At 36.6% G+C, this 13740-nt stretch overlaps 1 protein-coding gene across 2 annotated transcripts in view; it reads right to left on the reverse strand.

Moving 5' to 3' along the window:
- LOC114255611 overlaps positions 1–13740 on the reverse strand; it is a 29611-nt gene that overhangs the window by 198 nt on the left and 15673 nt on the right. Inside the window, exons 1-4 of one of the 2 annotated variants that reach the window (XM_036295473.1) lie at positions 9904–10217; positions 9688–9825; positions 774–874; positions 336–565 (exon numbers count right to left, since the gene is read on the reverse strand). In XM_036295473.1, the coding sequence (XP_036151366.1) occupies positions 527–565; positions 774–874; positions 9688–9825; positions 9904–10129 (504 nt within the window). In that variant the 5' untranslated portion in view covers positions 10130–10217 and the 3' untranslated portion in view covers positions 336–526. Of the gene's footprint in view, positions 1–335; positions 566–773; positions 875–9687; positions 9826–9903; positions 10218–13740 lie in introns of those variants that run through there. The other variant, XM_036295472.1, reaches the window with a different exon arrangement.

Genomic DNA, 13740 nt, shown 5'->3' on the forward strand with positions numbered 1-13740 from the left:
TATACCACGATAAAAACTGAAATCTTGAAAAATAGCATTAAAAAAATATGGAGGCAAACTGTAAATATAAATAAACATAACAAAATATGAACATATTTGTATTCAATATGTGCTTTTAGAATAGTCGTAATATACGAAATTATCTTGGATATTAATATTTATCTATTTATAATATATATTATTGTTTTAACATTGCAAACGTTTGCATTTATTAGATTCAGTTTTTATAATTTTATAATTATATAATTTCTTTTTCATAATATTATTGAATTAGATAACACATTTATTTTCATAAAATTATTCTGTGTAAAATAATAAACAGAGATAGAACGTACCACATGTTTTTTATAAGTTAAGTCGTTGCTTAATTTTGTTTTTATTGCTTCAAGTTTGTTTTCGTTTTTGAGTGGTAAATTTAGGAATATATCATCTTCTTTCTCTTCTGAATCAACAATACTAGTTGTCTGTTTTTCTAAAATAAGTTTTTGCTGTTTTAGGATTATATTTATTTTTGTCTCCAAGGTTATCAGTTTCCCAATGACAAATCGCCGAAAATTATCACGTACTGCAAATTAATCAAAATATTGTTATGCTGTACAAACATATAGATAAAAAGTTAAATATATTTTACACAATTATGAACATTCGCAATACAAAAAAAATGTGACAATACTACAAAATATTACACAAGAATAAATATTACATATTAAAAGTATATTATATATCATCCAAATTGAAATAAAAAACAAATATAAGTTATTATAATGATATACCTGAATGCTTCTAATTGGCAAGTTGTCATTTTTGTTGGGTATGTTCTGGCTATGTTCAAATATTTGCATATCAAACTCGGATGAAACTTCATCTCGTGATTCTAAAAACAAAATATATATTCTTTAATAATATTAATTATCCTGAATAGATCAATTCTTTTCAAAATTCTGTCATTTAATGTATAACATCGCAAAAGTAAGTATAAAATTGAAGTAAGTCGACATAGAGCATCAGTTACATTACATCTATGTTATAATTTCGCACGTGTTACATGTTTTATTACATTTACATTGTTAACTAATGCTTTGTATCAACTGGAAATGCATATAATACGTCTTACATTGTGCCTATGGTTATTATTACATAATATGTGTTATTTTATAATTAATATATGTATATTTATATTTAATAATAGGTATATATATAAGGTACACACATTACACTAATGTAACGTGTAAAAAAATTGACAAAACAGATATACAAAGTATGATAGAACATGTTATCAAATTTTAATAATAGCGTTTAGAAAAAATAAAATTTTGTAACTGCTGAATAATTAATAAATGTGATTGCTATGTATATTTGTAAATCTATCAAAAAACAAAAAACTATATGTTGGAGTTATGCAGTTCGAATTGCGCGCCCACAGCGTGTTTTGTCAAGGCGTGCTGCGCTCTTCTGTCCCCTCTTTTGGTCTCCTAGGATCTAGGACCGCGCCGCGTGCATGCACGCACTTGTTCGGCAACTCTAAGCGAGTAGACACCGGCTGTACGAGTTTCTGTAGTAAACTGGATAATTATTAGTACGAGTGACGGATTGATCTTTGCTATTGTTACGTGTGTTTATAAATCAATAAACTAAACTTTCCAATACGTGGTTTATTGCTGATCGACCCTTGAAATATTCCATCAGGTTATGGGCCCAGCACGCTTCCACTGCGCAAGCAAAGCCACGTATTGTTGAAAGCGTAATCCGATTTATCTCACGATTTGCTTCCGCGAGTGGTGTGATACAACGTGTGTTTTGGAAAACCTTCCGTATTAGAGCATCCGCACATGCTAAAGGATGGCAGGACGAGAAGAGGACGCATGTCTGGCAAAAGAGGTAAGATAAGCAATTAGCGCACATGTGTGCCCTTTACCACGCGAGGCAAACGATGGGCATACTGCGCATAATGGAATTGTTTGTCACCTTGAGAGTAGCGGGTGTTTGATATTAAAAAAAAAGAAGAGGATGAATTTGCTTTGTCTTGGATGGTACGAGGTGGGATCGCGGCGTGTAGTGTTCTCGAAGATTCGAAATGGGAAAGACATCACAACAGTGGCGCGCTCGGCGTGCGCGTTGGTGTAACGAGTACGGATGGGGGAAGAGAGAGATGAAAGATGCATCGCCTGCATGTTCGTGCGCGTTGCGCGTAGCCGCGTTGCATCAGCTCTCCCCTCCCCATTTCTCTCTCCTCGTGCGCTGTGAGCGGGGAATACGTGGGAAGAGATGGGGAGTACGACCCCTTGAGGCCGGAACGGCTATGAGTATATGTGTGCATTTAGTGATCAATGCCTTCCGCGAAACTTGAATAAAGGAAATATTTATGAACATTTTTAATTGAATTTACAAATTAAACTATGAAGCAGTTTGAGTCTTGACTTTTGCTTGCCGTTTGTCTAATTAAAAAAAAAATATATATATATATAGTTTTTTTTTCTCTCTTTTTTTTCTATAGAGGAAATGACTTTTCTATTATTTTGTAAATATTGGAATGATGAACTGAGACTGCAGGAGAAACATCCAGGACAGGGCATTATAATACGGAAGGTGAATGACGAAATTATGTTTCAAACGGATGACGGAATTCTATACAAAATAGGTGTGTAATCTTTACTGTAAAATTGCAAATATTTACGTATGCGACTACGAATGCTCGCGGACGGTTACTAAACTTTGAATGAATTTACACGGATATTCACAAACATTGTAAATTTTTATTACATGTGAAGCATGAACGTTACGGATTTAATACGAGTGACAGCGGACGGTCACGGTTGCTGTAGATTTAGTAATTTATTACATTACAAAGATCTACTAATGCTATAGCAGTGAGTTTTATATGATATATAAAACTTCACAAAAAAAAAAAAAAAAAACCCGGTAATATTAATGTTAAATTAAGTTTCGAAACTCATTCAAAGGCACCAACCAACAAGCTGGTTCATATTTGTGGTGGGCATCGCTGTGCGCTCTGTCACTGCATATATGAGAGCGAGTGTGGAGGTGATCTTGTGTGCAGACACCGATGCATTCGTCTATTTCCATCCGATACGACTTGTGTTCGGTCGATCGAAATGGGAGCTTGAATTGTATCAATTCGCTAAATCATTGGACAAGCGGTAACTCTTTTTCGTATGCAGATCCCAAGGAAATCACGAAGGAAGAGCATAGAGTGGTTTCCAAGGCCTTACGGCTGGCCGAAAGCAAAGGCGAGACCTTAGCTATAGTACCGAGTCCCAAAACCCAGCTGAGTGGTCTATATGAATCAACAACGATGATGAATGACGATTGTACGAGTGTTTCAAGGGATCTGGCGTGTGTAAAAACGTATGAGGATGCTGGGACCCAGACAGACGATCAAGACTTAGGTACGGTGCCTACCTCAAGTAAACGAATGCATGTGGTATGATAATGGGGATGAAACGGATGTACAAAAAGTTGATTCACACAAGCTCGACAGATTCTTCTGAGGCTTGACTTTAAGAATGAATGATTCCACGAATGTATCTGTATGAATGCTGTTATACGAATATCGTTTTTTTTTTAATTTTCTTTTTTTTTGGTTGGTACGCATAATTTTCTACGATTGCAGGCGAGTCACGTGAAAAACATAGCCCCATGACTGAAGATCATATTATAGATTTGATCAATATATTCGAAAGGATGAGAGATCAGACGATCAGAGTCGTACAAAGATCAGAGGAAAATATTAAAAAATTGAAAACCACGACTGAGACTGAATTAAAGAGAACCGCCGCGGATATGAAAACACTGAGAGAGGAAATGGAAAACATCGCGAGGAGAATGGAATATGATGAGGAAGCTGAAGATGTGAATAGCTCAGAGGAGTCTGAATCGGCTGAGGACCCACAGATTACTCTTGATGGCGGTACTGTCATACATGATAACGTACCGGAGGCTGCCAAAAGGGAATCTCTGAACTTAGGTGTGTTAGGCGGAGGCAACGCATCTACGAGTACAGTTATTGAGCATCCACGTAATGAAACAATCAAATTTGAGATAGTGAACAGAGACTTTGGAATGAAACGAGAGTATAAACTCACGGAACGAACAAAGTTGGAACATTTTATGGACTACTTTACGTCAGAGCTGAGAACTCTCGATTTGCTGCATATAATAGACCCGTCTGTCCCTCCATCTAAAGAATTGTCAGCCGAGCTCCAGGAGAAACTGAAATTCAAAGTCCGGGACATCTTAATAAACCGCTTGGATCAGCGTTACCATTCGAAAATAGTTCATATTAAAGATCCTGTAGAACTGCTCGCGAAGATAAAGGAACTTAAACGATGTGAAACTAATCTAACATCGGTTACCATCCGCAAACAATTATACAGTATGACATATAATCCCAGTAAAGAGAAGGCAGCAGAATTCTGGGACAGATTCGAAGAAGTCGTAAGAAACTACGAGAACTTATCCGGTGTCGTCCCCTTGTCAGAGATGGAAAAACGAGACGCCTTCTACAACGCTGTGATGACTTCGGTTCCTCAAATACAGTCGGTTGAATTTCTGACGCATAACACCACCGGAAAAGGATTAACGTATGAACAACTTAAGTCATACATACGAAGCAAATAGAGCGGCAGTCGCTTCGACGTCGACGAATACGGCGAACCCTGCAAGTGCGATGAGTGCACAACCTCGAAAAACCAGAATAAAATGTTATGAGTGTGACGATTATGACCATGTGTCAAATGACTGTCCGAGGAGGGGCACAGGACTTCGGAAATGTTACGAATGTAACGAGTTTGTGACGCACATTGCACGTGAGTGTCCAAAGCGTCTGACAAAAACTCGAAATAACCCACACAAATCAAGAAGGTATGACTCGTTGAAATCCTCCCGTGGGGGAAAAACTACAACACAGACAAGGAAGTTTTCCAAACGCAAGAATTCTGACTCGTACGGTACGAATGTTAAAAGACAAAAACTCTACAACAAAGGAGGATATAAAGGTCGTGGAAGCAAAGATAAGAGTAAGGGCGATACTAAGTCTCTTTCGGAAGTTGACAAATCAAAGGATGCCAAAGGTAAGCAATCACTTATAAAAGCTAATCATGTTGGATTCCTCTCTTCCTCAGGCTTTGTTAAGGATGATAGCCGAACTGGAGATGTAGGAACTGACGATATCAATGACGACTCCAAAGGATTTGCTAGGTTCTTGGCAGACTCCGGTGCCACAGAACACCTCACCAATTCCCGGCTAATTTTTAAAACATTCGACGAATCGAATGTGGGCATGATTGAATGCGCAAACAATGATCCTGCTGCAAACCTGAAAACGGACGGAATAGGGGACGTTCAAATATTAACGAGTGACGGAGGTACACACGAGTTAAAGGACGTAATCTGCGCGGAGAACTTGTCGAGAAATTTGCTCTCCTTGAGGAAATTCGCTGACATGGGATTAGGGATATATCTTGACAAAGAACGTATAGATATTTTTGATCCCATATCGCACGATCTATTCATTACTGGAATTTATAGACAACCTTACTGGATAGTAGAACTTCAAATTGATAAAGATTCAGAAAATACTAATACTTCAAATCGAGCAACTGATAACAGAATTATTGCATATGTATCAACCATGGGAGATAAAGAAAATCCGCGATACATAACTCGGAGTGTCACAGCTCGCAACAACGCTCAAGAAACTGCCCACGAAGTTGAAACGGATGAAACAAATAATTCTGAAGGGGTGCCTAAAATTCTGGATGTAGAAGAGACTGAACGGACGACTGTACAACTTGAGGATGAACAAGCGGACGTAAGTGCAAACCCAATGGAAGAGGAGCGTCAATTACAAAGGTTAAATTTTGAAACAACCGTTGCGGATAGAAAGTTGAACGATGTGAATGAGTTGCCACAGATAGAATTGCCTGAGAGCGAAGAACCGTTCAATGATAAGTACAAGGCTTTTATACGAAACAATATGGCAATGCTTTGGCATGTGCGGATGGGCCATGCGTCAGTTGATTATTTGAAGGCAATGCAAAAACAACTTCGCGAAAATAAGAGCCTACAGAGTGCGAATTTTGATTCCTCTATATCGGACTGCGAGGTCTGCATTATTTCTAAATTCAATAAATTGCCTTTCAAATCAACAAGACAGCGAGCCACGAAGCCAATGCAGATAATACACTCGGATGTCATGGGTGTGATCAGTCCAACGGCCTATCCTAAAGGATATAGATATATCTCTGTCTTCATTGACGACTATTCACGCTTAGCCATGGCTTATCCAATGAAAGCCAAGAGTGACACAGGATTCTGCTTGGAGTCGTTTGTAAGAAGCTGTAATAATCTCTTAGGTTACAATGCAAAAGTCTGTTATCTGCGGACTGATCAAGGCACGGAATATACCGGAGGTTATACAGTAGATGTACTCAATCGCCTGGGAGCAGAGAATCAACTTATTTGTCCGGATACGCCTGAGCACAATGGTGTAGCGGAACGATTCAACCAAACTATTCAGAAGAAGGTGCGCGCCTACATGTATGATTCGAAACTCCCAGAGAATATGTGGGACCTGGCGTTGGGTGCTGCGGTTTACGCATATAATCGTACACCACATAAGTCAAATGGAATGATGATTCCGTTACGGAAGTTTATGCCAACTTATAATTTTGATATCAACCAACTAAAACGATTTGGCTGCTTAGCCTATATCAAGGTGCAGAGGAAAACAGGGCCGAAATTCAGATACGAAGGACGAAGAGTAATACTGGTTGGATATAAGTCGTCGGGATACATTTTTCTGAAACCAGAGGAAGGGAAATTTTACGAAAGCCGCGACGTTAGATTCAATGAAAAGTTAGTGTACGGAGACAAATATGGCAAAAATCAGATAAAAGACTGGGAAAAGCCAGTCGACGAAATAGATAAAGACAAATGGTTTGTTGTTTTTGAGAAGGAACGTAGCGACGACCAATTAGAAATCTCAAAAACGGAGGGAGAGAATGTGAAAAGGAGAGGAAGACCAAGAAAGGACAAGAGTGCCCCCCGTGCAGACTCCGCGAATGTTAATGTCGATCAGAGTGGTTCGGAAGTCAATAAACTCGACGACGAAACGTATCACGCACTTTTAGCGGAAATAAATAAAGATCCAACTTCTTTCAAGGAAGCTATGTCCACTGCGGAGAAACTTAAATGGCAAGAAGCTATTAATGATGAATTGAATGCGATGGAAAGAAACAAAGTGTGGAAAATTGTCGACAGACCCAAAGTAAGTGAGAAAGGAAAGAAACCAAATGTTATTGACTCTCGATGGGTACTGAAACGAAAATCGGACATTACTGGAAATATAAAATATAAAGCACGGTTGGTCATCAGAGGTTTTAAGGATAAAAATGTGTATGATCTGACCGAAACATATGCGCCTGTTTCCCGACTGTCGACGTTGCGCTTACTGATAGCAGTAAGCAACAAACACGACCTTGAGGTCTGTCAACTGGACGTCAAAACCGCCTTCTTGAACGACACTATAAGTGAAGAAATATACATGGAAATTCCGGAGGGAGCTCAGTATTCGAGTGAATTCAAGAAAACAAAAGTCTGCAAAATTGAACGAGCCCTCTACGGATTACGGATTAGCCCCAAAAAATGGAACGAGCGATTTACGGAAACTGTTAAAGGCACTGGTTTGAAAGCGGACGACAACGAACCTTGCCTTTTCGTATGGAGAGAAGGTTCGGAATTTCTCATACTATTGCTTTATGTGGATGACATGCTTATGACTGGTAATTGTGAGAGAAAGTTGTCTGAAGTTAAAGAAAAATTAATGAATGACTTTGAAATGACTGACCTGGGAGAACCAAAGACCTTTCTAGGCATTAATATTAGCCGAAATAGAGATAAAAAGGTGATGCTTCTGAGTCAAGCAATATACGTTGAGAAAATGTTGAAACGCTTCGGGTTTGAAGAAATGCACCCTCAACGAACGCCCATGGTGACAACCCAAGTAGCCAACCGAGAACGTAAACTAAGAGAAGAACCGAATGATGAAGAATCCCTGGTTGAAACAAATACAATAAAAAATGCTCCTTATCGAGAGGCTATAGGCTCTTTACTGTACCTTGCTAATGCAACAAGACCAGATATTTCTTACGTGGTAAACGTGCTCAGCAGGCACCAAATAAATCCGACCGAAGACGACTGGAAAGGGATTAAACGAGTGTTCAGATATTTGAAGGGAACCAAGAATCAAGGTCTAAGCTTCTTGGGCAAGGAAGATAATTTCGAAGCTTTTTCGGATGCTAGCTTTGCGGATTGCAAAGGCAGTCTAACAACGTGTGGTTTTGTCGTGAAGCTTTACGGTGATTCAGTTGCTTGGAGGACACATAAGCAGCCTTATGTAGCACTATCTACCTGTCAGGCAGAATATGTAGCGATGAGTGAAGCCTGTCAGGAGATAGTTGCCTTGCATAACTCACTAAAACGAATGCTAAACACATCTTTCGCCCCGATACGCCTTTGGTGTGATAATAAGGCAGCTGAAGCTAGTGCTAAAACAGGAGGTGGAACTAAATTAAGACACATGACCGAAATTCGTGAGCATTACGTCAAGGAATGTGTAAACAGAAAACTTATAACAGTCAATTGGATACCGTCTAGAGACCAGATAGCGGACATCCTTACAAAGCCTCTTCCATTTGAACTCCACAAGCGTCTGACAGGACGAATTTTAAATGATTATATTGATTAATAGAATTTCTTGTTTCTTGATTGAATTATATTGTAAGTTTTTGTTTGCTGTCTGTTACAGGAGAATCCAAATAACCGAAGAATGGCGGATGTAGCTTACGTTTTTTGTTTTTTTTTTGTTTGTTTGTTTTTGTTTTTGTTTTCTCTGTTGCACTCAGCTACAATACTCAGGATTCTGCTCAAAGAACTTATTATTCTTGCTGATAATCCTTGTCTTAAGGATACAAAACAACGATGTGGTTGGGAGGGAGTGTTGGAGTTATGCAGTTCGAATTGCGCGCCCACAGCGTGTTTTGTCAAGGCGTGCTGCGCTCTTCTGCCCCCTCTTTTGGTCTCCTAGGATCTAGGACCGCGCCGCGTGCATGCACGCACTTGTTCGGCAACTCTAAGCGAGTAGACACCGGCTGTACGAGTTTCTGTAGTAAACTGGATAATTATTAGTACGAGTGACGGATTGATCTTTGCTATTGTTACGTGTGTTTATAAATCAATAAACTAAACTTTCCAATACGTGGTTTATTGCTGATCGACCCTTGAAATATTCCATCACTATACAATCTAAAAAACTATACATTATCATTACAAAACGCTGATTAAATATAGCTATTATTTCTTTGTTTATTTCGTATGCATGAGAATCTAATCACTGAGACATATTTGTCTTCATAATAAGCAAAAATCATAAAATTGTTAATTAAATGTTTGTGCATTCCAACATTGTGGAAGACAAAAGTATATTAATGAATATCCACAATTATATTTTGTAAATATTTGGAATTATACATGACATCTGATTTTAATCTACGTTCTTTTAAAGAGATTACACTTATGGGAATCTGTTTTTTTAAATAAATGTTAATTTATATATAGTGTAATTAGTCATTGTTAATATCTATTATTGCTACATTATTAGATTTTTACCTTCTTGCGTAACTTTACTTGCTTTGCTATTAAGTGTCGTTACTTGTTTCGCTGGATTTCTTGGCATAATTTTGGTTACATCTGTTTCAGATGATTCATCACTACTATTAGTTTTTCCACAAGTTACAATCGCATTTCCTAAATAAATTTTAATTTATTGTATAGTGTAATTAGTCATTTTTAATATCTATTATTGCTATATCATTAGATTTTTACCTTCTTGCGTAACTTTTCTTGCTTTGCTACTATGTGTCGTTACTTGTTTTTTTGGAATTTTTGGGATATTTTTGATGGATACATCTGTTTCAGATGATTTATCACTACTATTCGCAGAGTCACTCCTTGTTTTAGCCGCTCTAAATTTTCGTGATTGTTTTAAATAGTTTTCTGTTTCAGTGCATGAATTTACCCAGGTAGCAAGGTGACGTCTAATTGACGGCATTTTTTGGTCATTTTATGACGAACCAGACGTCATAATGTCGAGATAAAATGACGTCTAAATGTCGTAAAACTGACGTACATTTGTCTCATCTTAACGACGTCATATATCCCAGTGAGAAACGATAATGAATTCGACATCAATTCGACGTCGAATTGACATCGAAATGATGATTTCGACGTCGAATCGATGTCGATTCGATGTACTATTTCTCATTGGGATTGACGTCAAAAATACGTCATTATTTTCATATTATTGACGTCATTTTCAAGAAACTAGTATCGTACATTTGACGGTATTTTATTGTTATTTTTATGAAAAAACATAGGTTTTTAGGTTACATTTAATAAAGACGACATTTTAACGTCATTTTTATGACTATCCCAGGTAGTAAAAGCCGTTATTTTGACGTTTTAGAAAATATCCATATAATATGTTACACTCATTGTTCATAACACGATAGAAAAATATCTCTTGATGTAACGATTTCACAATAGATTATGCCTTCTACGATAATTATGCTTAGAGATGTTCAATATCAAATGTTATTAATATAACGAAGAGTTTTTCTTTCATAACGATAGGGAACTCGGAATTTCTTTTATCTTTAATTACATTATTAATTACGACAGATTTTTACTTATTGATTCAGAATAGATATCAAGAAAAATACAAAAATCTAATTGGTTTCTCTTTCGTAATCCATTATTTGTCTGAATAAAAAAAAAAAAGAATTTCAAGAAGTGATATCATTGTCTATCGTTCTCTCGTTTCCTGTTAGGAAAGTATATTTTCTCGTTGGAATATGACAAAATATCTACGGAGACATCGTGTTTAATAGTTCTGTTGGACTATTTCGTAAACTTAAGTTCTCTATTGTATAATAACGAAAGAAAACGCTTTGTTGTTAACCATACTGGTGACATTAACATCTCCAAGTATAATTACGATCGTATCGTATAATTTAATCACGAAATCGTTAGATCAGGCATGATACAAGATATTTAAGGAAAAGAAAGAATCTTTCGTGAATGTACGAAAAACTTTTATTAATTTACTTATTCACAATTACGATAGAAATTAGATTATTTGTAGATTCCATAAGTATCTATCGCTTTCGCTCTTTCGACACTTTCTTAATGACAGCAGTTTATTATGGTTTTAATTTGTCATATCTTTGCTAACTCCTAATTTGTCAAGTAATCGCGAATGTGCATAGCTGCCATTGCCACGAGTATTGGCGCGGTGCGATGAGACGCGAAGGCGGCGAAGCACAGGCAGCGGCACCGCTTCTCCTTCTTCACCCCGCCGCCGGCAGCCAATGCTCGACACAGTGGGCCGCGCTACAGCTCGAGCGTCTCGGCTCTTCACACGGCGCGCTCTCATTCGTACAATTTGAAAAATTTATATCTCGATTATTGATAGACCTAACCCAAGACAATATTGGACTTTTATGTTCATCTCGATCCCATCTATCTTTCCATTACGGGATGGCTTCCGATTACATTACACCCTGTATATAGTTAACCATCTAATTAACCATTTGAACGCTTCAAAGTATTAATGCTAAATAGATCGCAATTTCCATAAAATTATTATGGAAAAAGATAAATTTAACAATGAAATTAATAAGTAAATAAATTAATGCTATTTATTTTTAATGTTTTGCAAAATTTAATTGTTTTTATAAAAAATAATATAATTGTGTCAGTTTATAACATATTGGTATATGTAGACAATAACAAGTACTCATTCCGATGAGTCAAATTGGCGTAGCAGATAGAGTACAAGGTTTGTCATCCTAAGGTCCCGGGTTCAAAACCTACCAGCGGCAAGTAAGAATAAAATAAAACAATATAATTTAAATTTAATTAATTAATAAAAATTTGTCCTAAATTTAGTATGTACTGTTAATAAAAATAATTTTTAAAAAATGAAATTTTTATTTTATTTTTTTATCTCTAGTTGCACTTTAAGATCCGATTTAAGAAATCTTTTAGATATCTGCTTGATTTCTGCTGCCAATCTGCTGTCAGGTTATGTCAGCAGATTCTGCTCGGTTTCTGCAATCAATCTGCTGGCATGCCATGCCAGCAGGCTTTGTCAACAAATATTGAGCTTAATGCGGACACAGAATGCTATGGATCTGCAATGGGTATCTGATTGAATTTGCTGCCAATCTGCTCGCAATCTGCTAGCATTTTGCTATTAGGGTAATAAAACAATATTGCATTTACATTGGAAATGCATTGGCCAAGATTTCCCAATACAATTTCAATATTGGTCATCCAATATTGCACGTGCTCACGTCTCTGATGCGCATGTCGCATCAACTAGGTTTACTATTGGCTGATTGTTACATAAGTTGCGCGCGCAACTATCTGCGCCGTTGTATCTGATGCTGATCGTGATTTATTACGTATCGACATATTGGAACATGTGCTCATGCCTGACTCGTGCTACAGCCCAGATAGCCAAGCCTGCAGGAACAGATTTTGAGCAGAGCATGCTATCAATTTTTCACGACAGAATGGCAACAAATTTTATACAGAGTCTGTAATATCCAACGATGTCGGCAAACTGCTGTCAGAAATCAAGCAGAACTTGCTAACATAATCTGACAACATATTGGCAGCAGAAATCAAGCAGAGCCTGTTGACATAACCTGTAGGCAGATCGGCAGCAGAAATCGAACAGTATGTCCGTTAATTACTTTATAATCTTAATTGCCATTTAAATGTCAATTTAAAACTTGCATTAATATGTTTCTATAGAGAAAAACGTAAGAAAAAAGGTTGCGGCAGTAGAAATTATTGAGAAATTAAATTATATCATTGTCTAATACTTTCGGCCAATCCTGTATACATACATATATTTCTAATATATTAGGGATCGTAAGGAAATAAAATTATTATTAATTGTCAATACATTTTTAATAAGAGTTTAATTATTCTCTCGCCGATATACATTGTATTGAAAGATTAAGTACTTTATTGTATTGGGCTACCGCGCGATAACGGTAAATTTGAAATAACAGAAATGATGCCTAAACTCTTATTAAAAATGTATTGACAATTATAATAATTTTATTTCCTTACGATCCCTAATTATATAGAAATATATGTATGTATACAGGCTTGGCCAAAAGTATTAGGCAGCTATATTTTTTTAATTTATCTGAAGTTCTTTTATCTATATTATTTCCTATTGGTTACTTGTATTATACATAAGTTTAAAGTATATGTATAATACCGGCAACCAATAGAAAATAATACAGATAAAAGAATTTCAGATAAATTAAAAAAGCCCAGACAATACGCTTGTCAGAAAACTTTAAGAGAACTTTTTAAAGAAAACATTTAGATATCTTGGAAATGATGTCAAAATGGTAACATTTATCAGAGATATCTAAGAGAGGTCTTTGAGATATATTATTGAAGAGTTTCATTTAAGTTTCTTAAAAATGTTATCCTTATGACATCAGCTAAATGATATCAGCTTAATGTCTCATAAAAGATATCACACAATGCTGTCCGATTTTTGAGCCGTCCATGCGCGTTGTAGCAAAAATCAGACAACATTATAACATCCTGAATGAGAAATCCATTTGATAT

Source organism: Monomorium pharaonis, chromosome 1 (assembly GCF_013373865.1).
Source record: "Monomorium pharaonis isolate MP-MQ-018 chromosome 1, ASM1337386v2, whole genome shotgun sequence".
Taxonomy (NCBI): domain Eukaryota; kingdom Metazoa; phylum Arthropoda; class Insecta; order Hymenoptera; family Formicidae; genus Monomorium; species Monomorium pharaonis.